Genomic DNA, 22,949 nt, shown 5'->3' with positions numbered 1-22,949 from the left:
TTTTGAAGCCATACTACTTCTCAACTTGCCAACCAAGTTGCAATATATACGACCTCTGCAACACTGAGTGAAACATATGTTTGGTTCCTGCTCATTCAAGAAATCATCACAAAGCCCAAACTAAAGCAATATCCTAATGAACTCTTTCTTTCTTCTGCATTCTCTGCTCAATTTGAATCTATGAATTCTTGTAGTTGTACTTCACTATTTGAGAAATATCTCAAACCATAATTAGGTGTCATAACCAACTGTACCTTGTTGGTACTTCAACACATGTTGAGCTTCATAGCTTGGCTCAACCATATGTTGATCAAATACTTTTTGGTTGCCCTAACTAGGTGCTCTTTCTGAAAACAACTTCTATTATGGAAATCATGGTTACTCCCTTTGCCACTGTTGCTTTCTAGCATATCAGTTATCTAGCCTGACAACGTCAATGACAGTTCATCATCTCAACATCAGGGATCAACTTCCTCTGAAGCTAAAACAAGGCTCTCTGGTTGCTCTCTATGTTACAAAAGCAATTATTTCTACCACAGTTGCTCCCTCTGACACATGAGTCCTTTGCTTCCGTTAGAGACAAGTCATATAAGATTAACCTTGATCCATCAATCCAAAAATACCAAGCCCAACATGTTTGCTTTTGATCGTACAAAGCCTTCTTCAATCATGAGGCTTCTTCTCATGTACCTCAAAGCCCTAAGGTAGCTCTATGTACATTTCTTCTTCCTCAATTACTCAATTGAGAAAAACGATCTCTACATCCACCTGGTGCAATTTTCAAAGCAATGATAATAATTCTAATAGAAGTGTACCTAACAATTGAAGCAAACATCTTGTTATGATCCTCTCCCTCTTTCTGGGAGAGCCTTATATCCTTAACTCTCACTTTATACTTGTCTATGCAGCCATCTACTGCACAATAGATCTTTTAGATCTATCTTTGGGACAATCAAGGTTTACTTCAAACTTGTTAATCTGCTTGCTCCCTTTGAACTTGGATCTCATGTAGTACAATACACATCATTGATTTTGAGAAAGTCCGCTTGTCACACGCTTTGCTTTATTCTACCACTACTTCCATCTGCTGCCAAAGTCTAGATAGCCTTTACTATGTACTTGCAATCCTCACTAGGAGGCCATGCAAGAACAATTATAGCTAAGAAAAGGGTAAAGCAACAACAATAGTAATAATCAAAGAAGAATGATATAAAATACTTATCTTTTGAGAATTATAGGGAAATGCCAGCTCCCTCTTGATCTTAGCCTTCTTGCATCCAACTTGCAAATTTATCAACCTTGTCCTCATCATCAGCATGATGTCATTCCATCCTTGCCAGGGCTAGGGTTTCTTATTTCAATGGAAACATTAATCTAGGTCCAGATCTAGGGTTTTTCAAACCCTACTACTTTTACATCCAAGACTTTTAGTCTTCTAAGATAAACCCTAGATTCATTTTACACCTCTTGCAAGTACATTAGACTTTGTAATGTGTCAATTCTCTTTTCCATATCTCAGCAAACAATCAAGGATATATCAAACTTAGGCAAATATTAAGGATCTCCAATAAATGTGAGATATCTTTCTCAAGAGAGCATACTTGGTCATTGCTTCAGCATTACTTGCAATGATACTCTCACAAATATGTATTCTCAATTGAACATTGATTTTGACTTTTTCAACCCAAGAGCTTATCCTTTATCATAGTAGTAGAAATAATAAGGGTTTATCAAGTTCTGCAAATGACCTATCTTACTTGAGAGGACTTTGGTCTTTAGACTTGAAAAGAGGACTCGGCCTCTTTGTCATATCCAACGAACTTGATTCATCAAAGAGTGCTTTCTTCAAATGTATATTAGTGACAGTGATCCTTTGTCATTGCAAAGAGTAGATTATAGGGTTGAGCATCCATATTTCATATTTTCAAAATATGTCTCATGCTTTAGTATCCAAACACCCTAGCATAATCAATATTAGGCGTAAATGCAATGCATCTTTCAGGGCCTTTTTCTTAATAGTGGAAGGTTCAACAAATAGCATTGATGCTTCAAGAGTTTTCAAAACATCTTGCTTCTAAACATATACAAAGCAACATCTTCAAATAAGGGCACAGGTTCGATATACTTGTATATATTTCCTTAACTAGCCTTGTCTTGGTTTGAGCCACAATCCAAATTAAGATAATTTTCATGCTACAGATTAAGGGTGAAATTAACAATATGAGCATGATTGAAGGTCACTGTGAATCACATCACTCAACTCGTAGGTAAAAGACTCCTTTAATTGTCATCATAGCTGACATTGCCCTTAATGTTTTCTCCGAGGATCCTTTGATGTGAGGCAATAGATCAAACTTTTGACATAGTCCTATAATCTGACTAAGTAGCATATCACAATCTCTTGTGAAACAACTTTAATACAAGTCAATCATACTCATTGACAAGGCAATGTAATGATCATAGTTGAAGTCTAAGAACCCAAACGAAATCACTGTAAGCAAAGTGAGTGATGATAATACCTTATATTCCAAGCATCAAAATTCAGACTTCTGGCAGACTTGTTTATAGTTTTGCTTGGCCTCTGGTAGCCAAAAGCATGAGTTACATGAAACTTGCCATTTATTCTAAAATATTAGCCCTTCTTCTAAGATAATATGTATTGTATCTTGTAGCCATATCAGAGCTCAAGGCTACTTGGAAGCGGGAGCGAAAACGGGGAGCGAGAGCAAAAGCGACATTTTCAAAAGCTCCTAGTTTGGGAGCGAATCGGGGAGCAAATTTTTATATAATATATATGTTTTTATATTTTGATGCATATATGTCAACAAAAGCATGTAAAATGATGAATTAGATATGAAAAGCATAAAAACATAGATTGAACCATATAACATCAATCATCTAGAAGTTGTAGTCTTCATCAACCACGTCCACAAGTTAGTAACATACAAGATATTAAGTCTCATGATTCATCAATCTTAAAGTTTCAAGCTTTCAAAATTCAATATATAACATTTATCATCATTGATCACCAAAGTTGTACTTGTAAGCTAAGTGTAACTGTTGATTTGGGGTAGCAGCGGATGTGCTCTAGCCACGAAAATTGGTGGAGAGGCTAAGGCACATGAGATCTCCAATACCTAGAAAGGGTTTGGGCAGATTCTAAACAGTTTGGGATATATTAAAATAATTAATATTTTTAATGGAGTTCCTAAGTCTAAACTTAGGGAAAATAAAATATTAATGTGAATTAATATAAAACTGTGTTAGAATGGTCCAAAAGTCATGGATCAAGCCAGATCTAATCTTAGCCGTTGATTAGGGACTTAATCTCAACTGTTGATTTTTCAACGAGAAAAGTATAAGAGGGGGGTTGAGGGTCACTTGGAGAACACACCAAGAGATCAAGATTTCGACTTTCTGGGGCTGGATTTGTTGAGAAAGTTGAATACAGAAGCAGAGAGGCAGAGATAGCACCGGGAGGATCAGTACAGTAGCCAGAGAAAGGGACGCAGAAGCAGCCAAGGGTTCACGCAGAGCCAGCCAGGGCTCACGCAGAGGTAGCTAGGAGCTGCGCAGTGCCTCAGAGTGCCAGCATGGGTGACGCAAAGGGCCAAAGGGCTGATGCAGTGCCTCCAGAGTCTGATGCAGGCCAAGCCAGTGTGACACTGGGCTAACGCTAGGCCAGAGAGAGGCTGACACAGTCCCTAGCGGTTGACGTTGGGGTTTCGTGGGGTATATTGGAGTTGTGGAGCTGCCAGAGTGTTTCTCCGGGGTTTCAGCCGGAATATCTGCTTCCGAGTAGAGAGGTACTACTGCCGAGATTTTTCTCTGTTGGGTGAGTCGAATTTGGCACCCAGATTGTATTCTGAAGCTGCTTAATAAATCAAACCCTCAAATAGTTGCAACGGTTTTCCCGCATTTGGGTTTTTCCTGGGACATTAGTCCAAAAACAACGGTGTCACTTGTGTGCTTGTTTCTATTTCCTTCAGTTGATGATCTGTAATGTGTTGAGCATGTACTTGTATTTATTTCCAGTATTTACATGGTAAATAACTTGTTAATTAACAGAACAAGTAGATAGGAATAAATCAGTAAAGTGCATGAAGGGTTTCTAACGTGTCAGACTTAGAAATTCCAACATGGTATCAGAGTGTGGTTGCAGATCACAGGAGAACTGAGGACATCAGCCGAACAGAGCAGCAACAGCAAAAAACAATTGTCCCGAGTGACAAAAGTTGTTCCTAGCAGAGTAGCAGCAAGGAAGGGGTGACGCAGTGCCTGCGTCATCAAGATTGAGCCAGGAAGAGGCAATGCAGAGGCTGAGGGAGGCAAAGGAGGCTCATGCAGAGCCACACAAGGGCTAGGAGGGCTGACGCAGTTGGCTGAGGAGGCTGATTTGCCAGTGCCAGGATTGCGCAGAGCCTAGGAGCTCTAACCTTTAGTTTGCTGGGGTTTAGGAGGCTGTGGGTAAGTTGCAGAGTGGAGTTGGTGGGGTATTGTAGTCAAAACAATACCTAACAGGGCAAGGCCAAGGTAGAGGGAATTGTTGCCGAGGTGGATTTCTAGCCAACGAATCCAGATCAGTGTTGCAGTTGCACAAACAATTGGAGAGGGGCATCTCGACATTAGCAGAAGGGTTTCCAGGAGGGAAATCGAGGCTCAAGGGAGTCATACCGAGAACTTCCAAGAGGGAAGTAAAGGAGTAGCGAAATGGCACTACACGGAGTAAAAGACCAGGACAGATTGGACGGAGCCTCAAACTTCATAGTCTGGAAGGCCAGAATCTTATCCATACTAGACAGGAATCGTGTCAAGCACTTCGCCTTGAGAACAATAGCTATTCTGGTTGACCTAACTGATAATGATAGGTACGAGGATGCAATGGCAAGGGCTAGGAGTATCACCTTGGCAGGGTCAAGGATCATATAGTACCACATATTGCCGAGAAGAACACGGCACAGGAGATGTGGGAGGCCCTGACCAAGATGTATCAGCATACTTTTGTGCAGAGGAAGATGCTACTAGAAAATCAGTTGTGATCATACCAGATGCAGAAGGGAGAACAGATCAATCCATTCCTCGGTCGATTGAAGGAGATCCTGGATCAACTGACTTCCATAGGGGCAACGCCGGATCTAGAATTGATGGTGAGAACAACCCTGAACGCAGTCTCAGAAGACTAGGAGGTGTTTGTCTAGAGCATACTGGGCAAGGCGACTCTTCCAGATTGGGAGGAAATGTGGGTTGCTCTTCGCCAAGAAGAGATCAGAAGGCTAAGCAAGGCGGGAAGCAGCGGTAAGGGATCAGAATCAAGGAGGAGGAGGAGGAGGAGGAGGATGTTGCCCTAGCATCTGAGGAAAAGCAAGAGAAATGGAAGAAGAAGGACCTCTCCAAGGTCAAATGCTTCCACTGTGGGGAGATGGGTCATTATGCAACTGAGTGTCCAAGGAAGAAGAGTAAGGGAGAGGCCTTGAGACCAAGGCAGCACCAGCAAGGGCAGAGAAGGAAGTGGAGACAGACGATGACTGTGCCATGAGTGCTCATGTGCCACTTCAGAAGAAGTGGGGAGACATCGAGTTGTAGTCAAGAGGACTACAGGCGATGAGGGGCAGGATCCTAGAGATACCCAGCCTCCCAGATTAGACCTTGCTATGGAAGCCTCGAAGAGGAGTAGGAGTATTGGCGATGTGAGTAGAGACAGATGCGAATGGAGCGACAGTGCAAGATTCCCAGGACAGCGCGAGGCTAGCAGGCTACAATAGTGCGAGAGGCACGGGAGTGTTGCACCAGTGCAGGATGGCACAGAGAGGTGTGCAATGGTGCGAGATGCATGGAGTTGTTGCAACAGCGCAGAGGTCAGAGAGGGAGCACTTGTCAGTGACAAAGGGAGATTCAACATTAGGAGTGTTTCTAACCGGACGAAGATGTTAGAGTTGGGAGATCAGTTACTTACTTCTCAGTAACTGAGTTGCAGTGCAGCAGTTAGCAGTGGTAGTGCTATGGGCAGCACGATGCAGCATGATGAGAGGGGTTGCAGTGCAGATGCAGCAGTGGCAGTGGCAGAGCCATGGGCAGCAGCACAGATGCAGAAGGAGTTGCAGTACGGATGCAGTAGTGCAGAGGATGTTGGGCAACAGGCCTAGCATCAGCACAGGGACCGATGTCAGATGATCAGGGTGATGCTCAGTGAGGAGTATTACTAGAGCACAGTCCTCGCTAAGAGGGAGTGTTGATTTGGGGTAGCATCGAATGTGCTCTAGCCACGAAAATTGGTGGAGAGGCTAAGGCACATTAGATCTCCAATACCCAAAAAGGATTTGGGCAGATTCTAAACAGTTTGGGAGATATTAAAATAATTAATATTTTTAATGGAGTCCCTAAGTCTAAACTTAGGGAAAATAAAATATTAATGTGAATTAATGTAAAATTGTGTTAGAATGGTCCAAAAGTCATGGATCAAGCCAGACCTAATCTTAGCCATTGATTAGGGACTTAATCTCAGCCGTTGATTTGTCAATGAGAAAAGTATAAGAGGGGGCTTGAGGGTCACTTGGAGAACACACCAAAAGATCAAGATTTCGACTTTCTGGGGCTGGGTTTGCTGAGAAAGTTGTGAGAGTGAATAGAGTTGCAGCTGAGGGGTAGTGAATATAGAAGCAGAGAGGCAGAGATAGCACTGGGATGATCAACGCAGTAACCAGAGAGAGGGATGCAGAAGCAGCCAAGGGTTCACACAGAGCCAACCAGGGCTCACGCAGAGGCAACCAGGAGCTGCGCAATGCCTTAGAGGACCAGCGTGGGTGACGCAGAGGGCCAGAGGGCTAATGCAGTGCCTCCAGAGGCTGACGCAGGCCAAGCCAGTGTGACATTCGGTTAACGTTGGGCCAGAGAGAGACTGACGCTGGGGTTTCGTGGGGCAGATTGGAGTTGTGGAGCTACCAGAGTGTTTATCCGGGATTTCAGCCGGAATATCTGCTTCCGAGTAGAGAGGTACTACTGCCGAGATTTTTCTCTGTTGGGTGAGCCAGATTTGGCACCCAAATTGTATTCTAAAACTGCTTAATAAATCAAACCCTCAGATAGTTGCACCAGTTTTCCCGCATTGGGTTTTTCCTAGGACATTATTCCAAAAACAACGGTGTCACTTGTGTGCTTGTTTCTATTTCCTTCAGTTGATGATCTGTAATGTGTTGAGCATGTACTTGTATTTATTTCCAGTATTTACATGGTAAATAACTTGTTAATTTACAGAACAATTAAGTAGGAATAAATCAGTGAAGTGCATGAAGGGTTTCTAACGTGTCAGACCTAGAAATTCCAACAGTAACCATTACAACAAACAATATCTAACATGAAATGAAATGTTATAAATTTATAAAATGAAATGAAATGAAACAACTTTCAACTTTCACGAAGCATCATATTCATAATTCATTACCAATGAGTTATAATTGCCAACTTCAAACTTCAAACTTAAATTGTCATATATTGTTTACAAAAAATGTCATAATAGATATGAAAGAGTCAATAGTTATAAAAACTACTAGAAACTAGAAAAGACAAGTAAACTATTATCTATTGCTAATGCTTGGGCCTCTTGCTGCTACGAGAATGTCTAATTTTTGAGTCTTGTTGGAAAATCAAGATCTTTGTCATTAATATCACCCTCTAAGCATTAACATAAGATAGAAAAAACATAGAATATCAAGTCAAGATTTTGTTTGAGTGATGGGTACATTTTTAGTAGGGTCGTGATAGAGGAGTTCGACAACCAATGTCGCTAACATCAAGGTAGATAGAGGGATTGGTGCTCTTGATTAAATACGAGTTCCATACCCTAATACATGACAAAATCCAATGGAAACATTGCAATCCCCCCAATCTTGAAATCCTGAAAAACTGATAAGTCTACTGGATTTTGAATGAAATTTATAATTCTGCTTTCTCCATATGAAATCCAATGAGTTCAGAACCACTCTCAATCATCCTGATTCATTTCATGGTAATGTTAAAAATTTAAGTATCATGAAACACGTATCAATACTAGGGCCATAGGCTTGATAATTTGGCTGCGCCACTAAAAAATTATTTATTTCTTTGAAAAAATTGCATTTGGAATGTTACTACAAAAAAAAATTGCAAAAAAGGCTAGGGAGCAAAAATTTCGCTCCCTACGGGAGAAATTTCGGGAGCGCGTTCCCTGCTTTGGGAGCGCAATTCGGGAGCGGGTTCGAGGGTGGGGGGAGTCGCTCCCCTACAACCCTGTCAGAGCTTATGCAGTTCATCAAACACTTAACTAAGACATCAGTCCAATCCATTGAAAGTAGACCTCATACACAAAGGATGACCTTGATGTCTTATCTTTAGTCAAAGATGTTTTTAAAAAGCCTTCCAAGAATCATTATAACAATTGTTCTTCAAAATATCGCACAGAGGTATGATTCAAAGACTTTAAAAAGTGCAATCCTTTTGAGCTATATGATATTGCTAGCTTTCACATTTGAGGTTTCTCTGTCATTGTGGATGTTATACTGAGGATTTTCGTCCTTCAAAGCTAGGACAGAGACCATCTTTAGATTATAGTAGGCCTACAACCTAGTTCTAATGTTCTTGGGTCTCCTTGAAATAGGTCCTGAGGCCTTCTCAGCTCACTGAGACAGATTCTAAGGCCTTCCTTACGAAATTTCCTTCGCCACTTGTTGTCATATTTGGCCTTCAGCATCCATACTTAGCTTCTAATGTATTTCGCATATCCGAGGCACTATGGACTAAGGCCTAACCTCAGATAATCTCAGACTAAGGCACTTCGAACTGAGGACTTCTGAGGTACTTTGGATTCTACTAGGCCTGCGGGGCCTAGTTCTGAGGCTCCTTCTAAGTATTCTCGAATTCCTGCAATGAGTTTTGAGATTTTTTCAGCCTATAAAGGACTAAGGCCATTCAATCTTGGACAAAAATTTTGGACTTGTGATCTTGGATTTGTTCATAGAGGTAAGTTTTCCATCCTTCTTTTAAGGCACAAACAAGGAGACAGATCTTGGCCTCTCATGGATATATTCCTTCCTTCTTAGACTAGATTTCTAGGGTTCGAACAAACCATAGAGAAACAAGCTGACTTCTTCAAGGTTGCTCTCATACCAAAGCTCTGATACCATGTTGATTTTTCATAGGTCTTCTAGTTGATAATTACTTCTAATGATATTCACTTTAAATTCTTTCATATTCACATTAATCATTAAGCAATTACACAGAAGATCTTCAACAATAGATAGTATGATCATAAAGAAACAACCAGACAAGAAATACAAGATATTTTACTCAGGGAAAACCCACCTGGGTGAAAACCCAACAACCTTAGAGAAATTATTCAAGTCAACAAGAGATACAATCTGATACTCAAAGTAAATTCAATTTGACTAATAGAAAAACCCGGTCAATATGCCCAGAGATAGGTTTGCCCAGAATTCGGCCTTCTACACAATAGATCTACCCAGAAAATTCGTCTACCTTAGATATTCTTCCATCTTCCTCAGATAATTCGATTTGCCCACATGTTAGGTTTGCTTCAGAAAATTCGATTTGCTATCTTTCTTTTCCTTCGCTTGAACAGAAGATCTTATGCTTCCACAGAAGTGATCTGAATTCATGTTGAAGAGGAGAGACGAACTACACCCAAGTGGTGTGTCTTATTGGGGCAGGCCAACCAACTTCTGGAGAGCTAACTTTACATTTTGGAGGCAACAATAATTTAAATTTCAAAATTCATTTTTTTTGTTTTGAAGTCGACATGAAGAACATGTCTTATATTCATTATTACATATACATCAAGGGCTAATTAATTATGAAGATTGACCATAGCTACAAAATTCAAAATAATTGCATAGGACATGTACTAGCTTGTCACTGTTGAAAATCTATGCAAGTGCAGTAGAATACAATTTTCTGCAAGATAATTACTTCCTAATGATTTTTCACACAGTATTTTACGCCACTTCTATCATTGAAAAATTACACTCAAAAAATATCAACAGTAAATGCAGCGAAAAAGGTAAAGATATAGAAAGACATCCAATGCCAAATAGAGACAATAATTTTACCCTGGGAAACCCAACCTTGGGAGAAAACTGTTAAAATTGGCAACTAGGGCCAAACTCCATATGGGTCAACTTATTTATGGCAATTGATATTTTTATTGGATCCCTCTCGTCGAGAAGTGTAGGATTATCTAAAGATCATCCGATTCCAATAAGTATTTATGGAGATATGAATTTATTTTGATTATGGATTTATTATCAATCCGACCAGCATCTTATGTAGGCTCAGCAGCCCAACCGACGTGTCTATTCAACCTCTAAGTTTTTCGTATAAATAAGAGAGGATTTGGAGTCATTAGAGGACACACTCTTTAGGTGATCTCCTCTCCATGTCTTGGGTTTTTGGAGAAGGAGAGATACTAAAGAGTATGATGCCCTAGCTACAGTACGATGCCCTAATCCATTAATGGAGCAATTATACGCACAGCAATGGAAACAGTTAAGTGATGCCCTAGATGCAGTTATACATTGTCATAAAAAGGAAACGCAGTCAAGGCATGGAGCCACAGTTAGAGGAGATCTGGCCGCAGTAATGGAGCATCCCTAAATGCAGTCAAGGGTGACATTGATACGCTGTCCAAGAAGCCTTCATACGCTGCCTGTAGCAGCCTAAACGCAGACCTGTTCACGCAGTCAATGGGATAGACCTAGGCCGCAGTCAAAGCATATGGAACCACACAATCAATACGCTGTTCAATATAATTCGCTGTTCATTGAGATCTAGCTGCAGTCATAATGGACCTAGCTACGGTCTTAATGATACCCTAACTCGCAGTCAAAAGGAACAGCCCTGAACGCCCTTATTACGCTGTCCAGATGTATTATACGGAGGCCCTAAATACGCTGTCCAAGAGCCTTATATGGAGGCCCTAATACGCTGACCTGTAGCCTAATATGCAGGTCATGAAGTTGCAGTCATAACCGCAGTCCAGCATGGAAGTGGAGCCGCTGTAATACGAAGCTGTTGGTGACAGCATGGTAAAGGAAAGAAGCAGTCTTTCTAAGCATATTGGACAGTGTAATCTTGGACGAAGGGACTATATTACACAGCAATCCTGAGATATAGATCTCAGTGACTTATGGCAAGGGCAGCATGATAATCATGCACATTAGTAGGGACAGCATAATGATGATGATGCACATTAGCAAGGAGCTACATGATGCATGGGCAGCATGATGTATGAGATCATGTGCATGGGTAGCATGATGTATGAGATCATGTGCATGGGCAGCATCATGATGAATGTAATCATAAGCATGGGCAGCTTGATGATGAATGAGACCATGGAAGATGCAGCATGATAAGCAACATGAAGATGAGAGCAGCTCAGTGATCTAGGTCCATGAAGATGAAAGCAGCTCAGTGATCTAGGTCCAGCACTATGATGGGGCAGCATGGTGCTACACGGTAAGGTGCGGCAAATGGACGAGATGCAGTACTACGATAGGTGAAGGAGTCACCTTAGAGAATCAATTGAAGCAATATGTCTTCAACTGATCTATGTAGATATCAAAAATCAAAGTGTTGACTTCTATTGTAAATGTACTATCTCTCTCACTTTCTCTGCTGAACTTTGAAGAACATAAAAGAAGAATTGATCAAGGGTTTCCCCACATTGTGGAGTTTGTCCCTGGCTAGCGCCACATCTTGTGTCCTCTTGTCTTGGCTTGTCTTCTGCGATTTATATTTATGTTCTATCTGCAGTGTATCTTAATATTGATGTGATTGCTAACTGTGAAAATTTAAATAAATTGCTCTAACATAGAACATACCTAAAATCAACAAAAACCCAACAACTTTTCTTAGGAGAAATTATTCTTCAGCGAGATTTACAAATCAACAATTTGTCTAGAAAATTGTGCCAATAATTCAAGTCAAATAATAATCAAACCTGGTCAAAACCTCTGTTGGTCAATGTTGGTCAAACCAGCCAAAAAATAAGAAATTCAAAGCTGGTCAACTTGGCCTGGTCAAACTGGCCTGTGGTCGAACTTCGGCCCTGTGCTCAACAGACCACACATGCAGCCCTCCTGCAGTTAACTACAGCTCTGTCAACTCTGGTCAACTTGATCCAAAAAACAGCTATGTCAACTCCGGTCAACTCGGTCAAACAGAGATCAAACTCTCTAGTCAAAACTGTCCAAAAAACTCAATCAAAGCTTCTTCACACGTGCGGCCAAGAGAGATAGAAATGAGGAAGATGTTCTCCAAAACCAATTTCTCCTTTGCTCAGACTTGATCTTCGTTAGTGTTCAAATGAGATGTCACATCATCTATTTATACATGACAAAGGGGGTGTGACATCCCAAGCTACGTGTCCCTTCACTGACTGGCCGACTTGACTTCTTTTGGGCCAACTTGATTTAATCATAGAAAAATTTACATAATTCATCTAGGGACGACTTGAAGACCCTTTAGTGATGCGGGAATACCTCCCGATGCTACAGAAAAATCAACAATCACGAACCAATGGTATGTAGTTGTCTCTTCATTATATTGTAATATGGTGTACCTTTACTGTCCAAATATTTTGCATTGCAAATCTCAAAATCAGAGTTGTGTCTCTCATGTTAATAAGTAGTTTCTGGGGTTTTTAGGTATGTTGAATATATCATGATCAGTCAGCAGAATTGTTAAGTAATTTAACAAGCTAAGAAGGAACCGAAGGGGCATATTTAGGGCTTTAATCAATGTGTTGTTATTAAGTATTTTCTGAATTTGACTTGTGAAGGGGATTGAACCTTTAGCACTATGAATCTTCTCCCCTTTGAGCCCATGTTTTCGGTATTTGTTTCCTTGGGATGCCTACTGATTTTGGTTGGATATAAGTGAAATATATGCTGTTGTAATTAACATTTCAGATTCAGCCATAAGGCAGAAAATTAACAAGAAAAAGATCCAATTAACCTGAAATATTGAGTTGAAATTTCTGAATTTGTCTTGAGCACAGATTTTCAAAATTTCTGCATTTTTTTCTCATAGGTATGGTGGAATATATGTTAATTCATTTATTGATGGGTTAATTTGGTGGTGATTTGTGTGGTTTCACTTGTTACACTTATAGTAAGGTTGGTGTTGCCTGGCATAGTCTCTTTCGCTAGTCTCAGAATATGTTGGCTGCTGATTTGTTAGTTCCATTTTGCCAAACTTTGCTTTTTTCCTAGCATCATGTATTAATGTAATACGTTTCATCTATATCCCATTCCTTGCATATCGTTTTAGTCCAGATATGTAGGACTGTGTCAATTTCCCATTCATGGGTATACTCATCCACATCACTCTCTGATCTATCCTGGTTATTTTGTGAACATCCTTTTTCTTCAATATTTTGAACTGTGTCACAGTTAAAGGATACATTATTGTGGCATCTTAGTGAGTGGTGAAAACAGGTATGGAGACTGATGCCACTGCAAGAATGAAGTGTAATTGAATCCACAGCCCACTAGATCTGGCCCAAGTTGGGCTCTGCTACCAATGTAAGAACCATGAATGGTTATTATGCAAATAACAAGAAATGTATGTTAAATATATATTCAATAATGAATGAATGATGGGTTTACAATAACACCCATGACGGTATATGTATTCATCGACTAGTCAAGACTCTGAAGGAGTATGACCCTTGATGTTCAATTATTATTACAATTAATTATATTTATTACTACTATTGACTTATTACTATTATCCTTCATACATAGTTATGTATGTTACACTCTCTTGGGTGTAATACCCTACTTGAGGTATGTATAAATACACTGTGACTCTCATTTATAATGAAGCATCTCAGTGATCTTCTTGATCTCTCTTAAAGTTGTTTTTATGACTAAGAAAACCTATATCTTTCACGTTCTTTTGTGATTGGTATTTCCACTTGTGCATCTCTTGTGTAACACACTTGTGTTTGGGCATCTCTCTGCTTCTCTCTCCCCCAACCCCTCCACCTCTCCCCCCACATGTGCTAGGGTTATCTCTCACTAAGAGCACTTGTGACGGGCTATCACAGAATTTGGGTCTGTTTTTGGTACCATTCGATTCCCCTACTCGCAACTGTCAATCAATAAAACATCAACAACACGTTACTATATTTGTTTTCAAAAAAATGGTAAACTATGTCTTCAAAAGGTCAAGAAAGTAGTTTAGAAACATAGGACAATGGCATGATCATTTCTTAAAGAGGATAACAAAAGAATATTCACATCAACATATTGAAGACCGTTTGAAAGAAAGCTATTGAGAAGACTGTAATGAGTCATGACCCACCTACAATTGCAAATAGAATGTGAATATTAGCACACATAAGGGCCATCCATATGATAGCTAAATATGCATGACCCACATGTGGTGCAGTAGTATACATACTGGCTAATGTTGGACTCTATCTATGCTTAAGTTAATAAATCGATTATCGAAGTAAATTTCTAACTCAACATAATATATATATATATAGATAGCGAATGGGGCCTTTTGATATATATATACAACCTGTGTATATATCTATATATATGATGAAGTCCTTAATCAAAGATATATAGATAGACAACAAAAATAATAAATTATGAATTAAATTTAATTCATGTGTAATTTAATTTAATCATATGTTGAGAATAAATTGAATTATTAAAAATTATAAATAAAATAAGTAATATATTCCATAAAACATTATATTAAACTAAATAAAAGAAAACCATAATGAAATCAATTCAATTAAAAGAAACAAAGTCGGCAACCTCAATGAGTCACGTAATAAATATACACTCATTTAACATAAGGGAGACAGAGAGACATTGCAGGTGGCATGTAATGAAGAAGAGTCGAGGAGATGACAGGTAGGGCGGTGGAGAAGTGGAGATAGTGGGAGAAAGAGTTTATAAGGGAGTCGAAAGGGAGTTTTGAGGGAGGATTTTCTTTTGGAGAATGGAGAAAACAGAGAAGGAATTTACAATAGAGAGTCATAAACCGAGCAAAGATCACTGAGCCTTGATTGCTCTTGATTCTTTTGGGCACAGGGCTAGGGTACTAAAATTCTGAAGTATTCCGGCGCTGGGTACTGAGGTTGTGCCTAGTTTGGCAGGGAGGTTTTGGTCTTTTGGTAACGGAAGCGGGAGAGGGAGAAAATCGGAAGCATCTTCAACCACAGAAACCCAAGTAGGTACTCAACATCAAATTGATAAATTCTGATATTACGAATTCTGGTTTAATTCTTAAAACAGGTTTCATATTCTGTTGAGAGTAAAAATCTTATTAAATTAATTAGCGCCCTACAAAGACTCAATATTACTATATACTTTACAAAATCTTGAAAAATCACTATATAGATTGTCTCTTACATAAAAGGTTATAAAATTTCACAAACTAATACACCCTATTGGATAATTTCAAAGGTCACCATGTTCAAATTTAGAGAAAAAGCTAATTGTTAGTTTCATCCATACATTAGCTAAGTTTAACAAATGAACAAAAGTTTACAAATTGCACCTTCTTATCTCCTTGCCTTCATTCAATTGAATCTATTACATCAACATCTTCATTTCATGATAAGGCAAAGAATAGTGAGTGTGGAGGCTTAAAGACTCAAAAGTAATTTTACCTTGGCATGAGGTGCAGGCATGACATCTTCACTTGCCCATGGGACATTATGTAGCCAAACCACGTCAAAGTTCCCATTGATAGACTTCCATTCGTGGTTTTCTGAACTAGTCAACACTCCTGGACAGTCAGATGATTTTCCTTTATTTTCCTGAACTTCATTGATCATTGCACTTTTTACAAAGCTTTCATTTTCCTTTTCAGTACAAACAGGTTCTCCATATCCTTCGTATCCAGGAGCAGGAATAAAGGAAACACTTCCAGAGTAATGTCGTAAACGTGCTATACGCAATAAACTCTGAAAAACAAAAACACTCCAGAATCTAAGCTTTCACTTTTAACAACAATATCATATTAATATAAACAAACATTATCTTAGTGATTTGAAAGGATGTGTAAATTTATTAGCCTTGATGAGCTTTTGTTTGTGGATACATTTGCATGCATTCAATTCTTATTGGATGACAGTTTATTTCATCCTTGAAAGCTTGTAATTAAAATAGAAAATCCTAGAAATTAAGAGAAAGGACAAGGGAAGATGAGATTAAAAGATTACAAACTACTCACTACAAAATATATTTAAAAAAAAAGTTTCCCACCAAACTGAAAAAATGGAAATAAAAAATCTTAAATTTCCCTTTTGTTTTTCAAACAAATAAATGGAATTAATGCCCATGAGGAATAAAAATGATAATGCAACCACATAAAAAAATGTGTCCTTGAGAATTTGAAGCTAACAAAGATGAATTGGATTTGGCATCCAGGCCTATTTGCACCTTTCCATCCTCATTGGTTCAACTTGTCTTATCACAATGCTATCCCGGGAAGAGGCTTGCCATAAAACGTTTCTTCTATTGGGGACTTATTTAGAAAAAGGCACAATGGACATGGCATATGTGGAGAGATTTAAACATACTCAAAGACTAAGTGGAAATGACAAATTAATCCTTCTAGAATTATGTAAACTGATCCCAAAATTTGTTGCTTAAAATAACGAATTCAAGGATTGGAAATGGAGTGATCAGATGTCCTTTAAGTATAACAGCAAGGACTTGTACAATAAATCGAGACTTGAGATCCCTATCACACCGTGCTTAAACAGGAAGTGGGGGACCAGTGACTCTGAGGACTAACAAAAGAAATGTTGCTCTCTGGAAGGAACAGAGCTCATTTAAATACAAAGTTTTGGGTTGGTTGATGCTCCATTAAGGCCTAGCGGTTAAAGCAAGATTCAGTAAACCAACATCTTCAATCTTTGCTCTGTTCAAAGTTGAAATAAGAAACAATGGGGCATGTCTATGGTGGTGTCCAATTACCAGGACCCTTCTGGGCATGGTTTCCAGCAGAATCCGTTTACTTGTTCAAACTTCACAGCTTCCCTAACTTGGAGAGGCCTTGTTGCAGGTGATGCTTGGATGACGTGGGACTGTTGCGAAGAGCTCTGACATATGCAATTGTCTGCTATTGTTTTCCCTTGGAAAAGGTGATGCACAACAAATTTTCATGTAAACAATTCTCACCTACAGTGGGTGAATTGAGAGCATTCAAAAATAGTCTAGCACTTTATGTCAAAGCTAAAATTGATGTGTTTTCAATTCAGTGTCCCTTGAGGCACATGCTCATATGTTAGCCTTCTTGGCTTTCACAGGATAAGCTTCTTCATATAATTGCTATGTCTCTCTGTTGTAACTCTAATGTCTATTTGTTACAACTCTGGCATTCATTTGAAGTATAAAAATTGCATTTTCAAAAAAGAGAAAGGAAAGTGCTGAATGCATTGAAGTACAAAAAAAAATTAGATGCACTACAGAATTAAAAAGACTAGCCAATGCTAGGCCAAGGAAGTCATAAAAGTAAAATTAGCATCTCTTAAAAAACACCCTCAGGACAATGATGTCCTCCACATTTCTGTTGCATCTAACGTCAATTATATACTCTCCTATCATCCAAGACTCAGAAAGAAAAGTACTAATAAGTTTTGTGTCATTGAGGAGCTTATCTTACTATGACCTTCATTATCTGGCTTCATACAATAACCTACAAGTAAGGTCATTTACAACTTGCGGCATACCAGACCTAAAAGTAGGATGCAATGAGCCTGAATCATTACTCCAAGAATATTTTTCTGAGGATCTTTTGTCTATGATGTAGCATCTCACAGATGCAAAGGCATATTTGATACTCATACTGTTTGAAAGTTCAAATTTCTCATTGATCCACATCAATGCCTAAATAATCAATGCAATCTTACTTGGATCCCATTGTAGCTAAGTTATTGGATCTGGCACAGGGGGGTCCAGGATCCACGGATCCGATCTGGATCCGCTTGGATCCATGCAGGAAATGGCCACGTGGCAGATCGCGATTTTCTAGAAATGGAGCCTACATTGTGGATACAAATCACGTGTCAAGGAAACGAATCCTACAAAAGGGAAATGGATCCCGCAAGGAAATCCGACCATGCCACGAATTTCAACCTAATTGCAATGTGATTTTTAGATTTTAGGTTTAGTTTGGTGGTTAATACAATGAAGTGGTCCCTGCTTGCATTATTGCACAAGTTTGTCGCCGCACCCTGCTTGCATTATTCCACGAGGATGCATCATTTCAGTGTTCATATTTATAATATATCTAATGATTTCAGTTCTAAATGTTGTGATTTATTAATGGATTTGATTTTTGAACTCTAAAAGTGTTTTTTTTTTAATTTTAAAAATATTATTATATTTTTTGCACTTGACATATCCTTGCCGTATCTGGATCCTGGATTTTCAAAATCTAGCAGATCCCGATCCGGATCCATATCCGTATCTGAATCCTGGTAACTTAGCATTGTAGAGAGGATATCTCAAAGTGTTCTTAAAATTTTAGTTCCTGTTCACAAAATTCACAAAGTAAAAGAAATAATTTTAAACAATAGTAAATGCAGTCCATACAATGATATTGTATGTCTACATAGCTACATTGGACAGCTCTAGACATCTTTTAAATATTGCCAAAACCTGTCCTCTGTGTAAGCATAGCTATAAAATTCCTGCCAGGTGCAAAAAGCGATTAACCTTGCACTTCAAATAGAAGAATCAAACAGAGATATCAGAATCAAATGAAAAGGGGCAAGAAATGTCAAAGTATAAGCTGATATTGTGCCTGCAAAACAGATTCGAAAGAACCAATTACTTGCAGAAGTATTTGAATTTTAAATTTCTGAATTTTAGGAGTCATATTGTTCAGTGATCTCAAGTTCCACAACATCTCAAATTTCAGAGAAAAAGAGAGAAAACCTTTGAAATCTCTACTACATAGGGCTGCCACCATGGCATTGATCCTTGCAAACGTTAGATTTTCTAAACCCGGGAAAACGATTTAATGTGCCAATAAATTTTTATACCCAGATTTTAATTTTAGCAGAAAACTCAAATCTGAATTCATGCACAGAAAATACTGATGAGCATCTAACAGATCTACACAGCGGAAACGAAAATCAAGCACGTTAAATTTTGTCACAGATTTTTACCCTGTAAACCCATCTTGCGAAAATCAGCATTCGTGTTTTGTTTTATTTCTGCTTGCAGAGGAAAATCAGAAGTTTTATTACAGCAACAGAACCTGTTCCAGCACCTAGAAATTTGAGCTAGAGAGATCTGTCTAGATCTGCATGCCAAGCAGCAATCTACTGCCTCAATCTGTGTGTGAAATTTGTATCTATTGCAATAACTGGAAATTATTCTTATAACTGTAAATTTAATCATGCAGTTTATTTGCTACGGCAAACAACAAATAAAATCACAACTACAATTTTCACCATAAAAATATTGCAAAAAATAAATACTGAAAACTTATAAATTCTAGCGCGCACACAACAATTTTGACAGTTATTTTTGGACAATTATCCCCGGGAAAACCCAATGCGGGAAAACCGGTGCAGCAGATGAGGGTTTTATTATTATTCTTCAGCATCAATTCTGAGTACAATAATTTAGATGCTCAACTGACAATCTAATCTGAGGAAAATATTGGCAAAATTACTATGAGAATTTTCTCTCACCCCACAGCTAATTTCTGCCTCCGAAATTACCTCCCTAGCCTCTGCATTGAGCCTCCTGCGTCACCCTATGCGCAGTGTTTATGCAGACCCTGTGGGGATTTCGACCTTCCTTCCTTTGCCTCTTCCTCGAACTGGAAAACGTCCTCTCGGAATGTTGCTACCCTCCTCTTCCACCTGCTACTCACTCTCTGGCTCTATCTTCTCTGCTGAATCAATGCCACTGAGAAAATCCAATTGCCTAGGAAACCAAGTATCTGCACTTGTGTCTTCTCCATCACCACATCAATCTCCTCTTATAATCCATTGTTTGAGCACCAACGACCAAGATTAAAACTCAATCAATGGCTAATATCATCTCTGAATCGATCCGTGTGAGTTTCTAGATAATTCTCACCTTATCTCAATCAGTGTTTTTAAAACCATTTTTTAAAACCGGTTACCGGTCAAACCGGCCGGTTAGCAAGGCTGCCGGTCCGAACCGGCCAAAAAACCCGGTTTGATAGGGCATTTCGCCATTTTTTAGCCCTAACCGGTGAAAACCGGCCGGTTCCGTCCTAAACCGGCCGGTTTTAGGCACGCCTTTGAACAGCCCTAGTTCTCCATTCTTTCTTACATTTCTCTATGCTTGTAGGACTGCCATATTGTTTTCTAAATTTCTTGAGCATACTTATGTCAATAAAGATCCGTCATAAAATTTTTGAAGCATTCTTCTCTGTAGATCAGACCTATGAATCAGGACCATAGTCAATACAAGATTGTCTGCATGATCATTACTGGACATCAAGCGGATTTGTTGTTTCAAGTGTTGTTGTAATGCCCTCATCCTACTAGTAATATCCTCTTGAAGGCTCTAAATTTCTCCAAGAAAGAGGTTGTTTAGTTATGCACTCAAATGTAAACTCAACAAAGTTACAAACCATACATCTCTAAGCATTCTACCAACCAAGTGATCTTCATAAGGCTGTCTTTGGGTGAAATTTCAAGAATTATCCTCTTGAAGGATCTAAATTTCTCCAATAAAGAAGTTTTTCTGTTATGCACTCAAATGTAAACTCAACAAATCATACATCTCTAAGCATTCGACCAACCAAGTGATCTTCATAAGGCTGTCTTTGGGTGAAATTTCAAGAATGGCTAGGCTCCAAACACGTATCCTCAAGCTACAGGTTGAAATCTGTTGAAGATCACTATGACAATGTTTTAAAACTTGGTGCGAGTTGACTTAGACTTGGTCAACTATACCAAGTTGATATGTGGCTGGGTTGACTAATCTATTGACTTGGCTCTGTGGGCTGGTTTGGTACCAAACATGACTCAGCCGGTTCTATATCGAATCGGCCCTACTCAGCCGAGTAGATGGTGGACTCCACTGTGGTTGATTGAGCAAGAAAAATTCAATCTTTTTAATATGAAAAACAAAAAACCCAACTCTGAACCAGATGATGTCTATGTAGCTCCTGATGATGATCTTGTGTCTAGTAGTGGTGATGAACTTGATGATTGATCATGTGTACACTGTAGACTTGTAGTAGGCCAATGGCCTTATAGCTCGCAGCATTGTTTTTGGACTTTATAGGCCATTTAGAGCCTCATTTCTTATGTATTTTGCTATTTTGTCGATGATATGTATTGTACTCGGTGCCATTTTGATATATTCACCTTTACATGGTATATAAATGAGCAAACTTTGCATATTTTGTCTCTATTGGCTTGGAATCATGGTTTTACATCTTAAAAATAGCTTTGTTTCATTAAAAATTAATTATTTAATGTATTTTTTTAAAACTGGTTCGTTTAGACCAAACCAGTCCCGGTTAGACCAGTTCCGGTCGGTAAACCGGTTCATTAGGTGGACCGGTCCGATCACCGGTTTCGGTTTTAAAAACATTGGATCCAATAGGCAGTCTATACAAGGTAGGGTTGACATCCTTGTCATCCGATGCATCTATATTTTTCTAGTTAGTGATCATGGGTGTAGACATGGGTCTGCAATCCTGCATTTTGAACCTCTTCAGAATATCTGTAGCGTATCTTCCTTGCCAAAGGAAGATCTCCCCATCCTTCCGCCGCACTTCCATTCCTAGGAAATAGTGCATCAACCCCAAATCGTTCATGTCGAACTCTACTGCCAGGTTCCTCTTGCAGTCCCCTATGAGCCCTGATGATCCAGTCAAAAAGAGATCATCCACATACAAAACTAGGATGAGTGGCTCATCCTCTACCATCAAATAGTAAAGGTTGGGATCTGTGTCACTCTTGACGAATCCCATCTACTGCAAGTAGCTGTCAATCCTACCATACGATGTCCTAGGAGCGTGCTTGAGTCTGTATAGAGCTTTCTTTAGTCTGCATACATGAGTGTGCCTCTCATGAGTCTTGAAGCCCTCTAGCTATTCTATGTACACTTCTTCCTCTATCACCCCGTTCAAGAAGGTTGTCTTGACGTCCATCTAGTGAATCTGCCATCCCATCTAAGCTGTTAGGGATATAACTGACCGAATAGACGAGTATCTGGCAATTGGGCCGGAGGTCTCCTCATAATCTATCCCTTCTTTCTGTGCATACCCCTTTGCCACGAACCTAGCCTTGTATTTTTCCATACTGTCATCTGCAGCATATTTGATCTTGTATCTCCATCTAGAACCTACAACTGATTTGTCTTCCAACCTTGGCAAGTTGGCACTGCCTCCCAAACATCATTCGTCATGATAGAGCTATACTCTTCTACCATGGCATCTACCCATACTTGATGTTGTGCGGCCTCCTGAAAGCTGGAAGGTTCTGCAACCTGAGTCACCAATGCTTGGTACTTGTCAGGCTGTCTGTGTTGTCTTTTGTTCGTCCTAGGAGTTCCAATAAACTCCTCTACATCTCTCAATGTCTGATAGACCTCTATGCTGGCTCGACCACTAGTCGTGAGAGGTTCACCCAGCGCCTCCTCATCCTGCCTCTGTTGCTCCATCTGCAGAGAACTCCCCAGATTTTCTACACCTAAGGAAACACTGGTACTGGTCACAGTACTTGATCCTTGTGAATGTCCTCCTGCCTGTCCCACTAGTTGCCCGTGTTGTTGGACCAACGGAGCTTCTGCTAACTGATTCTGATCACCTGCAAGCATCTCACGAGATCTCCTGAAAACTCGGTCCTCCATGAACTACACGACTCACCTTACTACAATCTTCCTATTGCTAGGAATGTAGATCATATATGCCTTTGAGGTTTC

The 22,949-nt window shown here is 39.4% G+C and overlaps 1 protein-coding gene across 2 annotated transcripts in view; it reads right to left on the bottom strand.

The window, feature by feature from the left end:
• Positions 1–22,949, bottom strand: part of LOC149208703 (sphingosine kinase 2-like) — a 181,794-nt gene that overhangs the window by 81,647 nt on the left and 77,198 nt on the right. For both annotated transcript variants that reach the window (XM_089396156.1, XM_089396155.1), the window contains exon 8: positions 15,683–15,979. In XM_089396156.1, the coding sequence (XP_089252282.1) occupies positions 15,683–15,979 (297 nt within the window). The remainder of the gene's footprint in view (positions 1–15,682; positions 15,980–22,949) is intronic.

Source organism: Pinus tabuliformis, chromosome 1_2 (genome assembly GCF_031772625.1).
Source record: "Pinus tabuliformis cultivar Carrire ecotype Pingquan chromosome 1_2, CPIR1, whole genome shotgun sequence".
NCBI lineage: Eukaryota > Viridiplantae > Streptophyta > Pinopsida > Pinales > Pinaceae > Pinus > Pinus tabuliformis.
The sequence above is the reverse complement of the archived record's forward strand: the minus strand, read 5'-3'. Positions and strand labels throughout refer to the sequence as shown.